General features: G+C 41.6%; 1 protein-coding gene across 13 annotated transcripts in view; it reads left to right on the forward strand.

Annotated features, from left to right (window-relative positions):
- The window catches only part of RBFOX2 (RNA binding fox-1 homolog 2), a 196,646-nt gene that overhangs the window by 90,673 nt on the left and 83,556 nt on the right, over positions 1-22,417 (forward strand). The window contains exon 1 of one of the 13 annotated variants that reach the window (XM_060776967.2): positions 1,165-1,706. The exons of 11 other annotated variants lie outside the window; for them this stretch is intronic. In XM_060776967.2, the coding sequence (XP_060632950.1) occupies positions 1,662-1,706 (45 nt within the window). In that variant the 5' untranslated portion in view covers positions 1,165-1,661. Of the gene's footprint in view, positions 1-1,164; positions 1,707-18,439; positions 18,676-22,417 lie in introns of those variants that run through there. One more of the 13 variants, XM_060776971.2, reaches the window with a different exon arrangement.

A 22,417-nucleotide genomic window follows, 5' to 3' on the forward strand; every position in this document is an offset into this window, starting at 1 on the left:
TAATAAGCTTATATTTGTTAAAATCATTTTTCATTTTAATTATTGTATTGTTTTAAAGTGTTTTTGCACTACAAATAAGATATGTGCAGTGTGCATAGGAATTCATTTATGTTTTTTTTTTCAAATTATAATCCGGCCCCCCAACAGTTTGAGGGACTGTGACCTGGTGGCCCTCTGTTTAAAAGGTTTGAGGACCCCTGCTTTAGATCCATGATCATTTTGAGCCCAAGTGGTCTTAGTTGCACAAATTGTATTTTACCAGCTATTGCTGTTACCCCTTCCAGATGTAAATGGTTTCAAGGATAATAAGTCATAATGGGCATTACTCTCATAAACCTCAAAAGCATCTGGCTCCCCTGTTTGGCTTATAAATGTGAGGAGGTTGAGCACCCAGAGACTGCGTAAGCCTTGCAATGCATAAAATACTCAACATCCTGGAATTTTATAGGACAGCCCAAGATTGTTTTAAATAATAAAAAAAATCTTAATTCATGTTGCTTTTGCTGAAAGTATACTGTCCACACCTCACTGCTTCCTTCAGTCTGCTTTCAACCTTCTAAGAATTACTGGTCTGATCTCAAATTTCAAATAGCGCACATGACATCCATGACTCCAAAAGCAACTTCTGAACCTGCTGGTCTTTGTCAGATTAATTTAGCATCTGTCCATGTCTGTTAGAGCTCCAACATCCTCTTGTAGGAATGTATCCATTTGGAGTGGTACAAGGAAGTTTTCTAAAATGGGAAGAGCAGCTGGCTTTTCCAAACCTAGCCCCCTTCCTCACCCTCTCCCATCTTCTTTGCTGACGGCCAGAATTAATCCTCCTAAGTTTGACTGGAACAGCTGAGAGCATGCATCCTGCATAACTTAAGGCCTCTCAGTGGATTCAAATTGCTTTCTTCCCTTCTCTCTCTCTCTTTCCCACTTCAGTTCTGATTCAAGCAGCTGTCTCTGTCTGGGTTAAATGCAGAGAGAGAAAAAGAGAGAGAGAGAGAGAGGTGTTAACTGATACGATCATATATTTGGTTATGTAAAAAAAAAATCCTTCATTGCAGATATCAATGTAGCGTCTCTCTTTTCCCTCCCTCTGCATCGTCTAAAGGATTTGCTATGCTAAGCCCAGCACCTGTCTCTCCCTGGGACAGTTTTAAAAAAAAGAAGAAAAGAGGTCTGGGGGTGGAGGGTGAAACAGTTCCATATGCTTTTGCTGTCCTAGATTGAGTGTGTTCCCACTGACGCACCTAGTGCCCAAAACGTATATCCTTTTGGCTCTTATGTGCTTGCTCGCTTGCTGCCTCCCTCTTTGCCCATTACTGCATTCCCTTCTTCCTGGCTGTCATTCTGCTTGCTTCTGGGAATTGCAGGACAGTTGCTCGTTTTCAGTTTAGGAATCCTGATATAAGAGCTTCTGTCGTTCCATGTGCATTTAGGTATAGCAGCCCTGAAGCTACTGGGAAAGGCAGAAGGTCTGAAGCCAGTTAGACCGTTTATGTACATTTTGAGCTAAGCTAGTATCAACCTGTGTATAGACCCAGAGGCCTGAGCCAAGTATTGCACCGCACTGCCAGGGACCGGTGTATAAGACTGCAAGAGGGGGAGACGCAGACTCAGAGTTCCTGTTTCTTTGTCTGCCTGCTGTGCAGCTGGAGAACCCTTTGGCTATGTATGGTGTATACTGTATGGATTACCAATACCCAGTTGTGCAGGTAAGTAGAAAACATCACAGTTCATTACCTCTTCATGTTGTGCATGATTCCCATTGAACATTATTAGTTCTCTTTGCTGCTTTTGAGAGGAGAGTGTTCTTTTTCCAAGCTCAGCTATTTTGGTGCAGTATAAATCCAACTACACATTCTCAAAGGGACTTTTTTGTTTACCTTTTGCCGAAGTTATTGCTCGAGATATGTGGGTCTTAAGGAAATGATTTTATTTCAAATTATTCTTTCTTTGCATTTTTAAGGAGTAAAATGTAGCTTTGTTAATGCTAAAACCCATCATCTAGTATTCTATGAAAATTTCTTATTGGTTAATGAGTACTGCATCACTAAGGTACATGTGACTTGAAGATACTCCCTGTATAGTTCCAGCAACCAGAAGAATAGCATTTCCATCTAGAACTCACTCACCATGTGTACTGTGATCCGCTCTAGCTTTCTGTTATTTATGTCAATAGTAAATGTTCTAATTAAATAAACTGAATGGTTTTATATTTAATATTCCTGGTGTTTGTGGGTGTCTCTAGGTGTGATTTTATTGCATGCTTCCAGCTCAAATATATTCAAAATACAGAGTTAGCTATTATCCACAATTTCAGTTATCCTTATTTGTGGGTATGTCTTGGAGCATATACCAGGAGTTGTACAATAAAGTCAAAATGATGGATAGTGTTTGATTATATGTATTTACTCAATCATTCTTTCTCCTCTTTTTCTTCTCTTTTTGCAGTTTCAATATGGGGATTTGGTATTCTCAGTGTAATAAGGAGTTAGTCATTATTTTTAGAAAATTGGAGTTAGGCTTGAGTATAACAGCTTTTTGTTTTGGCCTAATCCAGTTGCTAGTCCCAAGTAGAGTAGGCATTTAAATTAACTGCTGAAAAGTCAACACCTAAGCATCTCCTATTGCTTTATCATTACTTGGGACTAACATTTGGATTTAGGGTATTGTATTTAGTAGGAATTAAGGCATGTGAACCTTTGAGGTAATTGGAACTTCTACTTCAATAGGCAGCATAAAGGCCACTGCATAAGCTAGCTTCAATTTCCAGAAAAGTTATGGTGTTTCTTTTTTCATTTTTATTTCTTCTCGCTGTCATGTTTTCTAGATCTGCTGCATTATAGCAGCTCTCTTTACATGTGTATTTTTGTGCACAATCACTTGAAAGTAAATACTGTGTGGGTAAGCATAGGGGTGTGATGCAATTATTTTATTCATCAGAATTATTGCTGGTCCATTGTAATATATCATTTTCTGTAATAGTGCACTTGTCCCAATCTGAGAGGCAATCATTCTGAAGAACTAGGTCAGAAGGAATATATTTGTAGTAATAGAAACATTTCTAAAGTGATCAGTTGGTGCTGTACTTCATTCTGAACTGGTAGTGAGTTATTTTGACTTCATTTTATTTGGGAAGATATTTGATAAGAAAGAGTAACCTATTATGATATGTTCTGCTTCTTTTCATCTGTATATTTCATACATTTTTGTTATTGGTGGCAATCACACTGTACTTAATAGATATTTAGTGGTACCAGTTATACTTATGGGATAGCTGATAGAGCATGCTATATTTAATATTACTTCACTGATGATGTTACATCCAGATATAGACTGTTAATTCTTTTAGGGTAAGCTTTTGGGGGCTTCCTGTGCTTCATTTTGCATGTCTACTGCTATTGCAATTGGAAGGAATGGTTAATTATTGAGATTTAAAGGAACAAAGATCTGTTTTAACCCACTGCTTACAGAACTGTGGGATCAGCTGTTCTGAAGTAGTTCTGTAAATTTGATACTTTTTGCATACTTTTAAAGTGAAATTTTAAAATGTGTATGTGTTGCATATTAATATTTTGTACTTCAGATCATTCAGTTCTATATTAAATGTGTCTGTTGGTTGTTATCGTTCTCACAAATCAAGTTATTTAAACTTGTGTCTTATTTATACAAGTATTTATTTATCGTGTCATCAGCAACCATTGTATTACAATTCCAACAGAGCAAAACAAACACAGAGATTAAAAAGAAAAAGAAAAAAAAAAAGAAAAAAAGAAAGAAAGAAAAAACCACACAGATTTTGTAAATTTGGTATTTGGTTAAATGTCCTTTGACCAGTATCTGGCCACTTGGAGTGCCTCTGGGGTTGCCGCAAGAAGGTCCTCCATCGTGCATGTGGCAGGGCTCAGGGTGCATTGCAGCAGGTGGTCAGTGGTTTGCTCTTCTCCGCACTCGCATGCCGAGGATTCCACCCTGTAGCCCCATTTCTTAAGATTGGCTCTGCATCTCGTGGTGCCAGAGCGCAATCTGTTCAGCGCCTTCCAAGTCGCCCAGTCTTCTGAGTGCCCAGGGGGGAGTCTCTCATCTGGTATCACCCATGAATTGAGGTGCTGGGTTTGGGCCTGCCACTTTTGGACTCTCGCTTGCTGGGGTGTTCCAGCGAGTGTCTCTGTAGTTCTAAGAAAACTATGTCTTGATTTAAGTCGTTGACGTGCTGGCTGATACCCAAACAGGGGATGAGCTGGAGATGTCTCTGCCTTGGTCCTTTCACTATTGGCTGCTACTTCCCGGCGGATGTCAGGTGGTGCAATACCGGCTAAGCAGTGTAATTTCTCCAGTGGTGTGGGTCGCAGACACCCCGTGATAATGCGGCATGTCTCATTAAGAGCCACATCCACTGTTTTATACAAGTTAATTTATACTTGTGTCTAGTATACTTGTGTTATACTAGAGAGGAGTCAGTGTCAGTGACTATAATGGTTTGAGCGTTGGAGAATTCTGGAGAACAGGGTTCATATCTGCACTTGGTCATGGAAACCCACTAGGTGAGCTTTCGCAAATCACACTCTCTCAGCTTCAAAGAAAGGTAAAATCCCTTCTGAACAAATCTTGTTGTGAATGCCACATGATAAATTCGTTTTAGGGTTGCTACAAGTCAGATACAACTTCAGGATACACAACAACAACAGTTTATTCTTGGGTGCAGAAATGTATTGCAGATTTGTTCCTCACTCTTTGAGCTGGTACAAAAATATAGATAATATGAGTTAAAATTTAGAAGGCCCATAAGGCAAAATTAACTTCAACAAAAAAGTTGCATATTTTGGTGAGAAAATAAGAATTACTTCCTGGTTTACCACCAAAGGGTGATATGTATATTTATTGGAAGCATTACACTTGGTCATTTAGCCAAAAAAACAAGATAAAACAAAACAAAAAAACCTTCTGAAGCAGCTTGTTTATTTGTGTATGTGCCTTACAGAGGTTTAACATGAAAGTTCTTCCCCATGTTCGTTATTTAAGTAAGACACAAAAGTTAAGAGATGAGGAGGAAAGATGGGTCAAATTAAGTTCAACAGCACCTAAGTTCTACACAGTGGAGGTTTGTTAGCCTTCTTTTCTACTTCGGGCACCAGAGTAGTAATTGGATGGCTGGAGGGAAGGTGCTATGAATGTGTGCTTGACTACCATTATCCCTCAGAGCAGTAGCAGTGGAAAATTTGGAGGAAGGGACCCCCTATCTTTTAAAACAAGACAATGTACAGGGTACAGCAGCATAACTTCCTTTTTTCAAAATTTAATAAAACCCATTGTATGAATCAGAATTTTTTTTTAATAATGTAGGCGCATACCTAAAGGTAGGTGACATCCCCCATTCTCCATACACTGAGTAAACTGATTTCTGGCATTTGTCATGACTCTTGCCAGCATAGCAGGTGTTATGTTGGCAATTTCTTCCTGGATGTTGGTCTTCAAATTTTGTAGGGTCCTTGGACAGTTCACATAAACATGGGATTTTTTTTAAAAAAACCCATAGAAAATAAATCACAAGTGAATGCAAAGGCCTTTGATGCAATTCTCGAGGATTGTTGTCAGCCCAGTAGCGCATGTTTTGTTTGTTGACAGATCCACACAAATGAAAATGGGCTTCGTCACTAAAAAAAAACAATAGCGTCCTCAGGAACGACTTCGAGAAGAACCTCACACGCATTCCTCCGAGAATTGAAGTCACGTTCAGAAAGTTCCTGCACAATCACCATCTTGTAAGGATGGAAATGAAGATCATCATGAAGAATTCTCCTCACAGAACGATTGGAAAATCCAAGGGCAGACGCATGTTTGCGTGCAGAACGCCTTGGTGGTTGCAACATTGAAGCACTCACTGCCTCAATGTTCTCAGGTGATCTAATAGGCTGAGGGACTCCAGTTCTTCGTCTTGTCGCACTTGCAGTTTGTCTGAATGTAGTGACCCACGTCACAATTGATTTCCGGGACAGGGGCCAATGGGGCTAAATTAAAGCAAATCCGAAAGGCGCGCTGGGTTGCGATCACAGAACATCTGCTCGAAAAGTAGGCCTCAACGGCAAAAGCACGCTCCTCACTGTTCCAATGCATGATGACGACTGAACTGTGTCAGGACAAAACTTTATACTCCTGCCTCTCGAATGAAACCACTAGTGCTCCACTACGTCTTCAACCGACTGAATGGCTCACATTTTTAAAAAAGAAGTTCTGTTGCCGCACCTTGTACTATTTGTCAGAGGTGCCCACATATGTCTGGACAATGCAATCTGAATATTACATAGTGTGGGATTTTAGCCTGTATTAGATTCTGTACCATCCTTCTCAAATGACTGTCAACTTCCCAAATAATCTAGGACGCGGAACAATGGCTTCAAACTACAAGAGAGGAGATTCCATCTGAACATTAGGAAGAACTTCCTGACTGTGAGAGCCGTTCAGCAGTGGAACTCTCTGCCCCAGAGTGTGGTGGAGGCTCCTTCTTTGGAAGCTTTTAAGCAGAGGCTGGATAGCCATCTGTCAGGGGTGATTTGAATGCAATATTCCTGCTTCTTGGCAGGGGGTTGGACTGGATGGCCCATGAGGTCTCTTTCAACTCTTTGATTCTATGATTCTATGATTCTAATCGCTGTGCAAGAGAAAATGCTTCAGGCGATATCAAAATAGCATATCCAAAAGCCAAGAACCTGAACAATATCTGTCAAAAGCATGACTATGATTATTATTATTGCCTATTCTTTGAGAAGGATGGGGAAAGGTTACAGAAGGAAATAAATGTAAAGATCATTTGAACATACTATCTGTAGTCCCACACATTTCCTTAAGGCAGCGTTTTCCAACCTGGGTGTCGAGATCCCGGAGGGGGGAGGGTCATAAGGGGATGTCAGAGGGGTTGCCAAAGACCATCAAAAAACACAGTATTTTCTGTTGGTCATGGTAATTCTGTGTGGGATCCCCATGACCAAACGCCACCGGTGTTCACATTTGGTCATATTGAGTATCTGTGCCAAGTTTGGTCCAGATCCATAATTGTCCATGACACCTCACAACCTATGAGGATGCCTGCCATAGATACAGGCAAAACGTCAGGAGAGAATGCTTCTAGAACATGGCCATACAGCCCGAAAAACCTACAACAACCCAGTAAAAATCTAGTTTAAAAACAGATGCAATGAAAGTCAATCGACCCTCATACATTATTAAGAGCACAGAAAAACAGAAAATATAATAAAGTTGATGGCACATACTTGTGCGCCGGGAGTAAGTTTTTTAAAAGGTTCAGGTGCCAATTCCCCAAAGGCCTCCCTCTCTTCCAGATCATAAGAACATTCAGGCCAGAATACTACTAGGATCATTTCCATAATGTGCTGTTATTCCAGCATAAGGCACTTTTTTGAGAAGTTTGCAATAATGACAAGGGGGTGGCATGGCAAATTGTTTCCATTACCAAGGATAGCTGCCCTGCAAGCTCTCGGGTCATGGACTTGGTGTTATGTGACTTTTAAAAAATCTAATTGACCACTTTTCTTAGATTTTCTCTTACTCCACCTATTTTGACTGTTTTAGGAGGATATGTGAGACTCTCAGAAGCTTTTGGTGACAAGTTATTTTGTAGGATATAATGGCCTCTTTTGCCTTTTTTCCCAGTAAGACTTGTTATTTGGCATGAAACAAAGGACCTTACTCAAGAGCAATAGTTGACTGTGGATTGGTTATCTTTTTTTTTCTTGTGGAGCACAAATATGAGAGCATTTTCTCTTCCTTCTCCTGTTTGATTGTAGCTTGTGTTGTTTGCCAGCGGTCAGGCTTAAAGAGGATTGGCAATCAGGAGAAAAGAGCCTAAGCTTGTTATATGTGGATTACGATTACATTTTTGTGTCATAGCTTGAACCTATACTCAGAGTGATAGACACATTGACAGTTTTTGCTGGACTCCCGGATTTGCATTTTTCTATTGGTATACAGTGACTCAGTTGGGATATTTAAAATTGACTGCAATAAAAAATTACCAAAATCTGTCAAATAGATTTTGAGAATCAGGTGGGGAAATTATCCATGTCCTTACATAGTATTCGTGAAAGCCAGAATCGTGGAGTGGCTTGAAAATTGAAATAATGACCCTGGACACAAGGGTTCAAATCTCTTGTTCAGGCACAAAAGCCCATTGGGTGACAGAAAGAGTCACAATTTCTTGGCCCCTGAAGAAGAAAAAGACAAACCCCTCTGAACAAATCTTGCCAATAAAACCCCATGATATGTTCTCTTTAGGTTCCCTGTTACAATTGAAGGCATGCAGCAACAATACAGCATTTTTGGTGACACCAGAAAGATGGTCTGATACATCCTTTAATTTATTTTTTAATTAAGTTACATTATAATAATCTGCACACTTAAGAACATCCAATGATTTGAAACTGAACACTGTATTGACAGCGGTTATTCTCCAAAACGAAAGTGCTCAATATTTTTTAGGCTGTGCTATTAGTATAATTGCTGTTAGGAACAGAGTTTTTTTTTCCTTTCACTTTCATGGTGAAGACCCATTAAGTTAAGTATGAATCATGGGAGGACCATGTGTCCTGAAAGGTGGCATGATCATCCAATCAATCAATAAGAAATTTTAGGGATTTCCATAACTCTTATCTAGCTTAATATTTATTCTGGAAATTTATTAAACCAGGCCTGCACAACTTGGAGCAAGCGGCCAGCTTTAAAATAGGCTAAACCTCTTCTGGTTGCAGATTTTTAGCACCTCATGAAACTCCAGCTCCCATGCTTCTATAACATTGAGCCATGGTGGTTAAAGTGGTGTCAAACTCTTAAATTCTACGAAGTAGATGTACCCATAGTTTCTGTAAAGTCCAGGAGACATGTGTATGAGTGCTCTCAGCTTGGGCAAGGTACTTCTCTCTCGTTCTCTTCCCCTCTCCAGTTCAGGAAGGCAAGGGAAGGACATTGTTCCACTCCTGGATAAAAGTGCAGACAGGAGAAAGCCTGCCTGTCAGCCTGCCCTTCAGGCCTCAAATCTTTTTTGGAAGTTGTTTTTGGGTCATCATTCACTTATACCTTGAAAGTAAGACACTTTTAGGAAAGCCACACTCAGCTTTAAGCTCCTATCTGAAACCGAGAGTACATATAATGAGTTGTAACATTTCTAGAAATTTTGGAGCTGGTTTTCTCATATTTTTGGAGAAAACACTGAAGAAATCTACACTATTTTCCTCCTCTTTAGCACTCTATAGATCTAAAGTCATTGTACTACTTTCAAAAAATAAAATACATTGTGTATAAATTGGTTTGTTCCTAAAATGTTTGTGTATCAAATTTAAAATTATTATTTATTCAGATAATAATTACAAATGCAATCATTGGCAGTACTTATAACAATTTTTAGTTTTTGCTACAATTATTATTTGTATCTTGATCTGATGGCAGATGAACTAGGGCAATGGCATGGGGCCTTGGCAGCTGCTTTTTCATTGGTGGTTTCCCTCCCTCTCTTCACTCAGAGATTTGTGAACCATTCCTCCTTCCTGCTGCCCAATCCTGTTCTCTTTTGCCCTTCTGAATAAGTGCATAAGAGAGCATCTATTTGGTTGCATCCTGTCCATATAATTACTTCTCTCTGTGTTAAATATAGTGGGGGGGAGGGGCTAGATATGATTGAAAGCTTTTCTACTTTTTCCCCTTTATATGTTTTGGAAAAGGCGGAAAAGGCACGCATAACCTTTTGGAAAGGCATGACCTTTTAGAGACCATAAACTTTTGGAACACCAGAAATCTTCATAGCTTTTTGGGAGTGTGACCCTTCTGAAGATTAATTAGCATTTACACTATTTGGAATAATCATAACCTTTTGTAAAGTATGATCTTCCTGAGAAGAGTTAAATACTCATTTGAGTCAGTCTTCTCTTTAGTGGTAAACATCCACTTATATTTATGCAAGGCAAATTTGGTTTCTCAGGTGTTAGACTGGTTGATAAACTTGGTTATCTCTTTGAACTATTAGGAACAAAGATTATGCTAATGCACAAAATACATAGCAGATCTTCAGAAGTGTGATTTTACTTACCCAAAAACTCTTCCATAAAATATATTGTATCTATATCATGCTCTCAAGAGACAAAAATAAAATAGATTTTGTTAAAGGTAACATAACTGGTTTACTCACAACCTTCATGTATACAGTATACAGGTACATAATTTGTCAGTCAGTTACAGATAGGTTTGAAGTAGATTCTCAGTGCACATAACACTGGGCATCTTTCTTATAATCAACAATCCAAAGTCTAAAGCATCTCTCTGTTGTAAAATGGAGTCTGAGATCTGAGTAGTCCCAGATCTGGTCACATGGTGTGTAGTCCCCCCCCCCCCCATATAGTTAAGGAAAACTGCATAGCAATACACATATATACAAATATAGTAAGCAACCTGAATTATATACCTAACAAATAACTAGTATAGGAGGCTTATAGAAGGTTGCTATTTCCAACAATATGGACCACTATATCACCATCAGAAATACTTTTGCTGATTTTCTCAAACCACAAAAACAGTTGGAGCTTGTGGGCAATGAAAGAACCTATGGAAGCCAAACTGCCTTGCTTAAATCTTTTCTACCATCTGTATCATTGTCATGATACAGATTGAGTTTGACATTTAATACCAGATTATCCGAAAAGAAACAAAGTGAAAATACTAAGCTCTATGAGCAGTCCTTTTACTCTCCTCCCCCCCCCCCCCCCAAAATTGGTTCATCTGTTTCATTTTTACCTCTACGGATTGGAGCATTTAACACAGCTTTCCCAACAACACCAACAGGCTTTTTAGAGGGGCATTAACTTGCATGCAGAACTACTAATTTCTGTGGGCATACAACCTTTGCATATGACCTCCTGCAAAGCCAAAGATGTTCTATTTATGTTTAATATTGACCTGATGGGAGTGGGATGTAGACTGTACATGTGAAAATGTTGTCATGTGACAGCTGCACCATCAAATAATACCTTGAATATATAAACAACTCTAAAAGCAATGCTGTGCAGCGAAGGCAATTTCAGATACTCAGCTATGAATCATCACTTGATAAGAAAGTGAGCAGGTAGTGTAAGATGTGGAACAAAGTTCACATGTGTGTGAATCAGCCCTGCAACTTATCATAGAAGGTGACAGCTTTGCAGCAAGACCCCTGCATTCCTACAGATAAACCTCTTTCTGTTCAAAGACTTGCTTCCAAGCAAGAAAGCTTGCTGCTCTAATGTCTAGCTAACTACTTTATACAACTGCACAGATTTATTTGCCACTGAACATAAACATATTCCAGCATACTATAATAAAACATTCATGGATTTGCCATTCTGACAATGACAGAAGACAGCAGGTGTTTTTTTTTTTAAAAAAAGATATAATTATGCTTCTTACTTAGAGAAGAAAGAGGGCCTAAATATTCTGAAGACACCAGAGTGTTGGAAGGCAAGACAGTTTAGTTCTGGTTAGTCTTTGGATTGGAGACCATAAATGAATTCCAACATCTATGTTTCAGTGGAAGGAAATGGCAAAACCACCTGAGTATTCCTAAGAAATTGCTAAGAAATTCATGTAATTGCCATAAGTCAACCTGCAATTTGAAGTCATATACACACGCATACAGAGAGGGAGAAGGAATGAGATCTTGGATTTGTATGTATCATTTCCAACATTCAGAGATAAATGTGTAGCTTTATCTAACTAGGAAAGCAAGATCCCTTCACAGAATAGAGGCATTAAGAAGGTTGTTTGTGGAAGTGAATGGGAGGTGATTTTTATAAGAGGAGAATATAATAGCTCAGGGAAGGCTCCAAGTGCTCATTGGTCATGGTAGGCTGACTGACTGTTGGGAAAAAGCAGCAAACCGATTTAAAGATGGAGTGGGATATGGCAGACTGGGCATACCTGGTTATCTGAAACCCTGAAAAAGAACTCTACATATTGCAACATTTTGTTGCAGATACCATAAATTACCTATACATTTGAATAGATAACAAGTGTACTCCAATGTGAGGGAAAGAGTGAATGGTTTTATCATGAAGCTGCACCATTACAAAGGATACTACTAAGTTCCCACGAGTACCATATGAACATAAAATGAACTCTGTGAATCTGCACTGTGGAGTCATAGCAGTTTGAGACTGCAACTGCTATGACTCAATACTATGGAATCCTGTGAGTTGCAGCTTGGTGACACAGCAGTACTCTTTGGTAGAGAAGGCTAAAGGCCATGTAAAACTCCACTGATTCCATAGCACTGAGCCAGAACAGTTAAAGTGGCATTCAACTGCATTGTTCCTACAGTGTAGATGTAACCTTAGTTTGGAAGAAAAAAAATTCCCTGTGAATATTGTCTGGTCATGGTTTTTTTTTAATCTCTTCTTCTAGAGCTCCAATCCTTTTTTAATGTTATAAACAATTATCTGGTGATATAATTTAATAGTGGGGGTGGAGATATATAAACATGGATATGTATAGCATTTTGATAGGTTGTATTTTCTTCTGATCAGAGGATGTGTAATATTTTTTCCAATTTTAATCAACTGGTTGCACTGAATGTCTTTATTATTATGAGAGATTAAGTAAGGTAAAGGTTTTCCCCTGACATTAAATCCGGTCGTGTCCAACTCTGGGGGTTGGTGCTCATCTCCATTTCTAAGCCAAAGAGCCAGCATTGTCTGTAGACACCTCCAAGGTCATGTGGCTAGCATGACTGCATAGAGTTCTGTTACCTTCCCGCCAGAGTGGTACCTATTAATCTACTCATGTTTGCATGTTTTTGAACTGCTAGGTTGGCAGAAGCTGGGCCTAACAGTGGGAGCTCACCCAGGTCCCCGGATTCGAACCTGCGACCTTTCGGTCAGCAAGTTCAGCAGCGCAGCGCTTCATCCCACTGTGCCCCTGGGGGCTCCTATGAGATATTATTATAAGAAGTAGTGGTAAATTGGTGTTGCTTGAGATTTAGGCTGGATATACACTGCCCTATAATGCTGTATGAATCTGCATTATATGGTCAGTATAGACCCATGTAATGCAGTTCAATGCAGTTAAACTGCATTATATGGATTATATGGATCTACATAAATGCAGATTCAAACTGCATTATAGGGCAGTGTAGATCGAGCCATAACTGTATATTAGGGGTGTGTGAGGGAGATAGACATAATAAAACATGTCAGTACTTTGCTTCATCTCTTGTTGAAAAAGGAGGGTGGAATACTACCTTGTGGTTTTTTTTAACAGGTTTGCATTGACTTTGCTCAGATTCAGTTCTAGTAATCCACTGTTAAAATAAAAGTGTGTCAGTTTTTCCTGGGGATTAGTGCATCTATCAAGGTTCTTCGGGTAGCTATTGCACGTCTAATACTTTGTCAGCATTTTTTTTACCATGCATGCCTTTTTCTGGTATTTTTCATGGGCCAGAACAGCATATTGTCTTCAGCACTGTCATTGTTGTTCAGGTTCTTGGACCTTCTTTTCTGTATCTCTGGGTGAGCAGCTCAGGATGCATCTCCACTGTAGTTTGACACTACTTTAACTGCCATGGCTCTGTGCCATGGAATCATGGGAGCTGTAGTTTTAAAAGTCTTTAGCCTTCTCTACCAAACAGTGCCAATTCCTCGCCAAACTACTGTTCCCAGAATTCAGTAGCATTGGGCAATGGCAATTTAAAATTGTGTCAAACTAGATTAGTTCCATAGCAGAGCTTTCCAAAATTTCTTGTTGGAGACACTCTTTTTTAGATGTGCATTATTTCGTGACACAGTAATTCAATTTTACTAGCAAACTGGAAGTTAAACCAACTCCTCATAAGAAATATGAACACATAAATAAATCGTAATAACAAAATGCATGGGGACACAACATAGCTCATAAAAATATTTCCTTTATATATTTTAAAATATATGATTTATTGCATATTTCACATAAATACAGAAGTTGCTTCTTGTGTTCATGCAACACACCTATAGTCTGCAGCCGACACACAAACGTGTCACAATAGTTTGGAAAGCTGTTCTTTAGCTTGAAATACACCATCCATGGGTGCATCTTTTTGTTGTTGTTTATTCGTTCAGTCGCTTCCAACTCTTTGTAACCTCCTGGACCAGCCCACGTCAGAGCTCCCTGTTGGCTGTCACCACCCTCAGCTCCTTCAAAGTCAAACCAGTCACTTCAAGGATAACATCCATCCACCTTGCCCTTGGTCGGTCCTTTTTCCTTCCATTTCCCCCAGCATCATAATTTCTCCAAGCTTTCCTGCCTTCTCATTATGTGCCTTCTTGTGGCCCAAGGCAATCTCAGAATTTTCCGCCAACACCACTGTTCAAAAGTACCTATCAGCCTTCTTTACAGTCCAGCTCTCACATCTATAGGTTACTACGGGGAATACCATTGCTTTAACTGTGGATCTTTGTTGCCATTCTTATGTTTCTTGGTTAGAAGCTCCTCAGCTCCTCCACGCTTTCAGCCATCAAAGTGGTATCATCTGCATATCTAAGGTTGTTAATGTTTCTTCCAGCAATTTTAACTCCAGCCTTGAAATTGTCAAGCCCCACACGTCACATGTTGTGTTCCACAAACAAGTTGAATAGGTAGGGTGAGAGTATACAGCCCTGCCATACTCCTTTCCCAATCTTGAACCAGTCTGTTGTTCCGTGGTCTGTTCTTACTGTTACTACTTGGTCATTAAACAGATTCCTCAGGAGACAGACAAGGTGCATCTATATTGTAAAGGTAAATCTTTCTCCTGACATTAAGTCTAGTCGTGTCTGACTCTGGGGAGTGGTGCTTATCTCCATATTTAAGCCAAAGAGCCAGCGTTGTCCATAGATGCCTCCAAGGTCATGTGGCTAGCATGATTGCATGGAACGCCATTACTTTCCCGCTGAAGTGATTCCTATTTATCTGCTCACATTTGCGTGTTTTCAAACTGCTAGTTTGGCAGAAGCTGGGGCTAACAGCGGGAGCTCGCTCTACTCCCAGGATATGAACCACTGACCTTTTGGTCAGCAAGTTCAGCAGCTCAGCGGTTTAACCCACTGTGCCACCGCAGGCTTCTGCATCGATACTGTAGGTGCATCTATGCCAGACATGGGCAAATCTTTTTGCATTGGCGCCGCATTGTGGACCTGGCCAAGAGAGAGGGAGGCTAGGCACATGCTGCGTGGGTCAGGCCTGGGAGGGAGACGGCTTGGGAAAGGGTGGGGATGGAAGCGGGTAGGGCAGGGCTTGGATCATCCTTATGTTGTCCTCCTAGGATAAGGACAAGGCTGCTTGTCCCTTCGTTATGTTGGGAAGAAAATGAGATGTGCCGATCCTCTTCCCCCAATCTTCAGACTGTCCTCTTGCGAGGAGAGCAAGACAGGCGATGGCCAAGAGCACTCTGGAGGGCTCTCAGCCACTGCATGCCTTCCTTGGGCCATCCTTTCAGCCTAAGGACAGGGTCGCTCACACCGTCCTTATACTGGGAGGAAGGTAAGGCATGCAGTGGCTCTCAGTTGCTGTGTGTCTTCCTCTCCTATCCCTTTCTATGTCCTTATGCTGAAAGGACAGGGAAAATGAGGAATGCCTGCAGGTCTTAGTTTGCCCATGACTTATCTATACTGTAGAATTATTGCCATGAGTCAATTCTTTGGAATTCTGGGAGTTTTGCAAGGTCTTTAGCCTTCTCTGCCAGAATGCTGGAGAGCTTCAACAAATTGCAATGAATCCTGGGAGGTGTAGATGATGATGTTTCTGTTTATTATTATTCTATGTGTTGTCAAAAGGTTTCATGGCTGGAATCAAAGGGATGCTGTAAGTATTCCGGGCTGTATGGCTATGTTCCAGAAGCATTATCTTCTGACATTTCACATGCATCTATGGCAGGCATCCTCAGAGGTTGTGAGGCCTGTTGGAAACTAGGAAAATGGGGTTTATATATCTGTGGAATGTCCAGGGTGGGAGAAAGAACTCTTGTCTTTTGGAGGTAGGCGTGAATGTTTTAATTGGCCACCTTGATTAGGATTTAATGGCCTAGCAGTTTTCAAGTGGTGATTAGCTTCGTTGAGAGGTGATTAGCTGTCCCTGATTGTTTCTTGTCAGGAGCTCCCCTGTCTTTATTTACTGTTATGATTTTTAGAGGGTTTTTTTTATACTGGTGGCCAGATTTTGTTCATTTTCATGGTTTCTTTCTTTATGTTGAAATTGTCCACATTCTTGTGGATTTCAGTGGCTTCTCTGTGTAGCCTAACATGGTAGTTGTTGGAGTGGTCCAGCATTTTTGTGTTTTCAAATAATATGCTGTGTCCAGATTGGTTCTTCAGGTGCTCTGCTATGGTTGACTTTACAACCTCTGAGGATGCCTGCCATAGATGCGGGCAAAAACGTCAGGAAAGAATGCTTCTGGAACATGGCTATACAGCCTGAAAAACTCACAGCAATCTATTATTATTCTGTTTGTTTCTACCCTGCTTTTTCTCTTCACAAAGGAATCCAATGTGACACTATTGAGCAGTCGTGTCAAACTATGGTTTGAGTATGGTCTCTTCCACATAGCTGAATAAAATCCCACAGTATCCGATTTGAACTGGAATATATGGCAGTGTGGACTCAGATAACTCAGTTCAAAGCAGATATTGTGGGATTTTCTGCCTTGATATTCTGAAACAAAGATTAATGACTTAGATGAAGGGTTAGAAGGCATGATCATCAAGTTTGCAGAAGACACCAAATTGGGGGAGGGATAGCCAATACTCCAGAAGACAAGAGCAGAATTCAAAACGATCTTAAGAGCCAAAACTAACAAAATGAAGTTCAACAGTGATAAATGCAAGATACTCCACTTAGGCAGAAAAAAATGAATGCAAAGACACAGAATGGAGGACACCTGGCTTGAGAGCAGTACATGTGGAAAAGATCTTGGAATCCTTGTGGACAGCAAGTTAAACATGAGCCAACAATGTGATGCGGCGGCAAAAAAAAAGCCAATGGGATTTTGGCCTGCGTCAATAGTATAGTGTCTGGATCTCCAGGGAAGTCATGCTACCCCTGTAGTCTGCCTTGGTTAGACCTCACCTGGAATATTGTGTCCAATTCTGGGCACCATAGTTGAAGAGAGATACTGACAAGCTGGAATGTGTCCAGAGGAGGGCGACTAAAATGATCAAGGGTCTGGAAAACAAGCCCTATGAGGAGTGACTTAAAGAGCTGGGCATGTTTAGCCTGAAGAAGAGAAGGCTGAGAGGAGACATGATAGCCATGTATAAATATGTGAGAGGAAGTCATAGGGAGGAGGGAGCAAGCTTGTTTTCTGCTGCCTTGGAGACTAGGATGCAGAACAATGGCTTCAAACTACAAGAAAGGAGATTCCATCTGAACATGAGGAAGAACTTCCTGACTGTGAGAGCCATTCAGCAGTGAAACTCTGCCCAGGAGTGTGGTGGAGGCTCCTTCTTTGCAATTTTCCTGCTTCTTGGCAGGGGGTTGGACTGGATGGCCCATGAGGTCTCTTCCAACTCTATGATTCTAAGCTTTTAAACAGAGGCTGGATGGCCATCCGTCAGGGGTGCTTTGAATGCAATTTTCCTGCTTTTTGGCAGGGGGTTGGACTGGATGGCCAGTGAGGTCTCTTCCAACTCTATGATTCTAAGCTTTTAAACAGAGGCTGGATGGCCATCTGTCAGGGGTGCTTTAAATGTAATTTTCCTGCTTCTTGGCAGGGGGTTGGACTGGATGGCCAGTGAGGTCTCTTCCAACTCTATGATTCTAAGCTTTTAAACAGAGGCTGGATGGCCATCTGTCAGGGGTGCTTTAAATGTAATTTTCCTGCTTCTTGGCAGGGGGTTGGACTGGATGGCCAGTGAGGTCTCTTCCAACTGTCTGATTCTATAAACTGGAATATATGGCAGTGTGGATTCAGATAACTCAGTTCAAAGCAGATATTGTGGGATTTTCTGCCTTGCTATTCTGAGATAAAGGGAAGTGTGGAAGGGCCCTGAGTCAAACTGCGGCTCGCACGATCCCATTGCCTTGCGCCGTGGCAGTCCAAGCGGTGCCAAACCGCACTCATTCCGCAGTGTAGCTGTAGTGCCAGCCCGGCCTGCTGTCACCGGGCAGAGGGAGAGAGAGAGGCGTTGACATTGCGGGTCTGCCTTTTGTTCCTCCGGGTCCTTTGGTTTCCAGCCGAGGCCTGGGCTCGACGGCTAGCCTTGTGCGCCCAAAGGAGGCCGGAGTCTCCCGGAGGCCCCTGCCTTGGCTCCGAAGCAGGGAAGGCAGGCGAGAGGAGAGGCGGTCCCGGCGCTGATTGATTACCTTCGGCCTCCGGGGGCGGGGCTTCCCTCCGCCATCTGGCTCGGAGATGGGAGGGAGCTGCAGGGAAGGCAGGCGGACGGGCGGGGGAGAAGGAGGAGAAGGAGGAGGAGGGAGGAGAGCAAAGAAAGGAAGGAACCCGGGAGAGGGAGGAGGAGAAGAAGAAAGGCAGGGACCCAAAGGGAAGCCCCGCTCCCTCCAGGTCGCCCTTCGGAGGCTCAGGAGCAGGGCGCCGCGGCCGGGAGCTTTCGCCACAGCTCCCCCTGGCGGCAGGGGCGTTGTTCTCCCCGGCTCCCCCGCACCCGCCCCTTTGGGTATATGGAGAAAAAGAAAATGGTCACTCAGGTAAGGATGCTGCTGCTGCTGCTGCTGCCGCCGTCCTTCTTTCCATTGCAGAAAGACGAAAGGCATGCGAAGGAGGCTTGAAGGTCCTCCCTTCCTCGGCTCGGGATGCTGTGTGCCTCCGCCACCGCCGCCATCCCTCCTGGCTCCCTTCCTTGGCCAATTCCTGTTTCCTGTGCTGTGCAGCTGCTGCAGCTCAGGAAAAGGACCCTGTGGGGATCTGTCGACTACCTCTTTGTCTTGGCGAGGAAGGGGAGGGGGAGGGGGAGGGAGGAAGGGGAGGGGGGACTGCAGAGGTAGGGAGGGCTTGCCACCCAATTGCAGTGGCACCAGCATTTAGCGGGCAGTGCCTCCCTTCTTTCTCCCTGGGGTGAATCTATCTGCTGGAGGACTGGCTCCTGGGTTTCATCTCCACATCTGGCATTCCTTTTTTCTCGTCTGAATCCATCCATATTTTTTTTCAAATTATTGATTGATTGATTGACTCATTCCTTTGGTTCTTAGCAGCCTCGGTTTCTTGGGGAACTTGCTAAATGAGGTGGCACTCGGTGACGTGCTTGTGTGGCTTGGATGGTGGGGATGATCTGGTCCTCGAGGATCCCTCTGTGTTGCTCCACCGATCCGCCTTCTTCCCTCTTAAAGCCCCTTCTCACATACGCAGGTCTCAAACCCTGCAGGCTCACCTGAATCTCCATTTTCACGACTTCCCTGTGACAAACAAAGGTAAACACCCTCCTTCCGATCAGTCGGTTCTTTTCGGCGAGTACCTTGTCTCTGCTGCTGAATGTCCTCCAAACCGGAGGGCTTCAGCTCTATGTAGGCACAGGAAAGAAGATGCTCATCCTTCCCCAAGGAAACAGTGCTTGCACTGATGATAGATTGGGAGATTTATTCAGTGTGGAGAAGTCCTTTTTCCTACCTTGATCTGCACAAGGTTCTGTCCTTAGGATATGGTAGGGTTTTTTTAAAAAGGGGGGGGGGGGTTAAAGCATGGAAACCTCCAAGTTGGCATGAGCAAGACTCAAGAGAAAGGGGAGTATTCAAGAATAATGGAGGCTGTAAACAGAGGAGGTCAGGAGGCAGCATCATTAGAGCCGGACTTCTTTACTGTTGGCAGTTATATAATGTCCTGCAGTGCCCTGCAGAGATGCATACCTTTGAGGCGATATTCCCAAAGTGAAATTATTGTCCCATTTTGAAGCATCACTTTGAGCCCTCTGTCACTTTACATGTGACTTTGGCAAGATCATGTGTATATATCCCCTTCTTTTTAGATTGCTTTTTGTTAAGTTTTGGTGCGATTATGCATATCTTACCTTGATGGGCACTATATATTGCAGTCGATTGACTAAGAAAATGGGTAAAAGTAGTGACCCCAGCTTGACTTCCTACAGCCAGTTGACTTGAATTGATTTCACTGGGATTTAAAGACAGGGCAGTCTCTGTGGATGGGCCCCTGACCAATTTCTTTCTCATACTAAATATTGTCATTTTAATGCTCATTTTTATTTAGGATCCCTCTTCTTTCGTAAAAAAAAGAAAAAAGGATTTGCAGAGGATTTTCTAGCTACTTCATCACACTAGAGAATGAATCCACTTTAAATCCGGTTTCTGCCTCCTGCAGAATTCTGGAGTTTTTAATTTAGTGAGGCTGTTAAAGGCTCCTCCCTAAACTACAAACCCCAGAATTTTGCAGGAGGCAGCAACCAGATTTAAAGTGGATTCATTCTCTAGTGTGATGAGGCCCTAGATCACCAATCTACAACTATGGGGTTTGAGCAGTGCAGCAGTAGCTAGCTCTTTAAAAATATAATTAATATGTTGATATTATATACATGTTCAGCATAACATGATTTGCACAGTTCAGTGTGGTACTGTGTTGTATTGTTTAATTATGATTTTTCAGTGATTGAATTTCTGTTTTTTTTACATGTTTTATTAAGTTATGTATGTGTGCATGTATTTATTTGTTGGCATTGAATACTTGCCTTTTATGATTTTAGCCGCCCTGAGCCCCCTATGGGGAGATGGGGGCAGGATACAAATAAAGTTATTATTATTATTATTATTATTATTATCTGAAAGTGGTCTGTTGTTTTTTAATTTTTAAGATTTTGTACAATAGCACCCATGGTATAGTGGACAGATATAATTTTTTTATATATATGAACTCATAATGAACATACGGAAGTGTCTAGGAACTGATAAAAAGGCTTGAGATAAGATCCTTGGAGTGTTCAAAGAAAGTGGAAAGGCTGTAAACTTATCAAGCAAAGTTAGAATATTCCTTCATTCATCAAATTAAAAAAGATCCGTCTGCTCATCTGAGGGCAAAAAAAATAAAATAAATGTTGCCATTACTCAAGAAACAATAACCTTGGCAGATCTTGACTTATGATCTAAGTGTTATAATTTTCAGGTATACATTTTGAATGTCAATGGTATACTTTGGTTTTACTATAGATGAAAAACCCAATCAATGTGGCAGTTATTGGAAATCTCACAACAGGAGACCAGTGTCTCGACTGAATGTATGAATAGTACTGTATTTTAGGGAGATTTTGATTTTTTGCTCTTCAAACTGAATGCTTCTTATCAAAAGTGGTGATTACAATGCACATATTTGTGAGACTTCATCCAGTATTTTAACTGATTTTGGAATCTATTAAATGCATAAGGCACTGAGGCCTAACAAACACAATACTTGTTTGCAAATGGCCTTGACTTTTTTCAAAGCATGCATACTTGATCAACCACCAAATTAGTTGTAATTACTGTGGGAAATTGGAGAATGTTGTTGTGTCCAAAGATGTCAGTTTGTAATGAGAACTTGCTAGTCTGTGATAGTGCTGTAGTGCAGTGGTTCTCAACCTGTGGGTCCCCAGGTGTTTTAGCCTACAACTCCCAGAAATCCCAGCCAGTTTACCAGCTATTAGGATTTCTGGGAGTTGAAGGCCAAAACATCTGGGGACCCACAGGTTGAGAACCACTGCTGTAGTTCAAGTACTGTAAACTTTTACGAGGGAATACATCTGCACTCAGTGTCTTCGGTTAGAAATGAATGCTTTAGTGCCAACAGACGTGCCATTATTCTAGATCAGTGGTTCTCAATCTGTGAGTCCTCAGGTGTTTTGGCCTACAACTCCCATAAATCCCAGCAGGTTTACCAGCTGTTAGGATTTCTGGGAGTTGAAGGCCAAAACATCTGGGAACCCACAGGTTGAGAACTACTGCTGTAGAGGATGGCTAAAAAACCATCCTCTTGTTGATTCAAACCAACAAAATCTCCTGTAGGATTTCAGGTTCTGTCACATGATCTTGTCTCCCTTGTTAAGTATTTGAGGTGACTCTTTTATATCTAGTAACACATACACCGAATCCTTGCCTAATATTGTTGTTGCTTTGCTGTAAAATCAAGTTCAACTTACGGCAGCAGAGTCAGGAGGGGCCCTCCATGTACTCCAGTTATTAACAGTCCTGCTTAGGTCTTGTATACTCAGGGCAGTGACTTCAGTTCATCCCTAATGTGGTCTTCAACTTCTCCTACTGCCTTTGACCAAGCTGTTAGGATTTCTGGGAGTTGAAGGCCAAAACATCTGGGGACCCACAACTTGAGAACCACTGTTCTAGATGAAGGTATAGTTTCTAATTTCTTCTGGAAATCTGTGTGCCAGTGGAAAGAAAGAAGGGCTGCCTTTCAAGATGTTCCAATAGACATTGATCGTCTATATGAGACCAGACTAAG

The sequence above is a fragment of the Anolis sagrei genome, chromosome 5, assembly GCF_037176765.1.
Source record: "Anolis sagrei isolate rAnoSag1 chromosome 5, rAnoSag1.mat, whole genome shotgun sequence".
NCBI lineage: Eukaryota > Metazoa > Chordata > Lepidosauria > Squamata > Dactyloidae > Anolis > Anolis sagrei.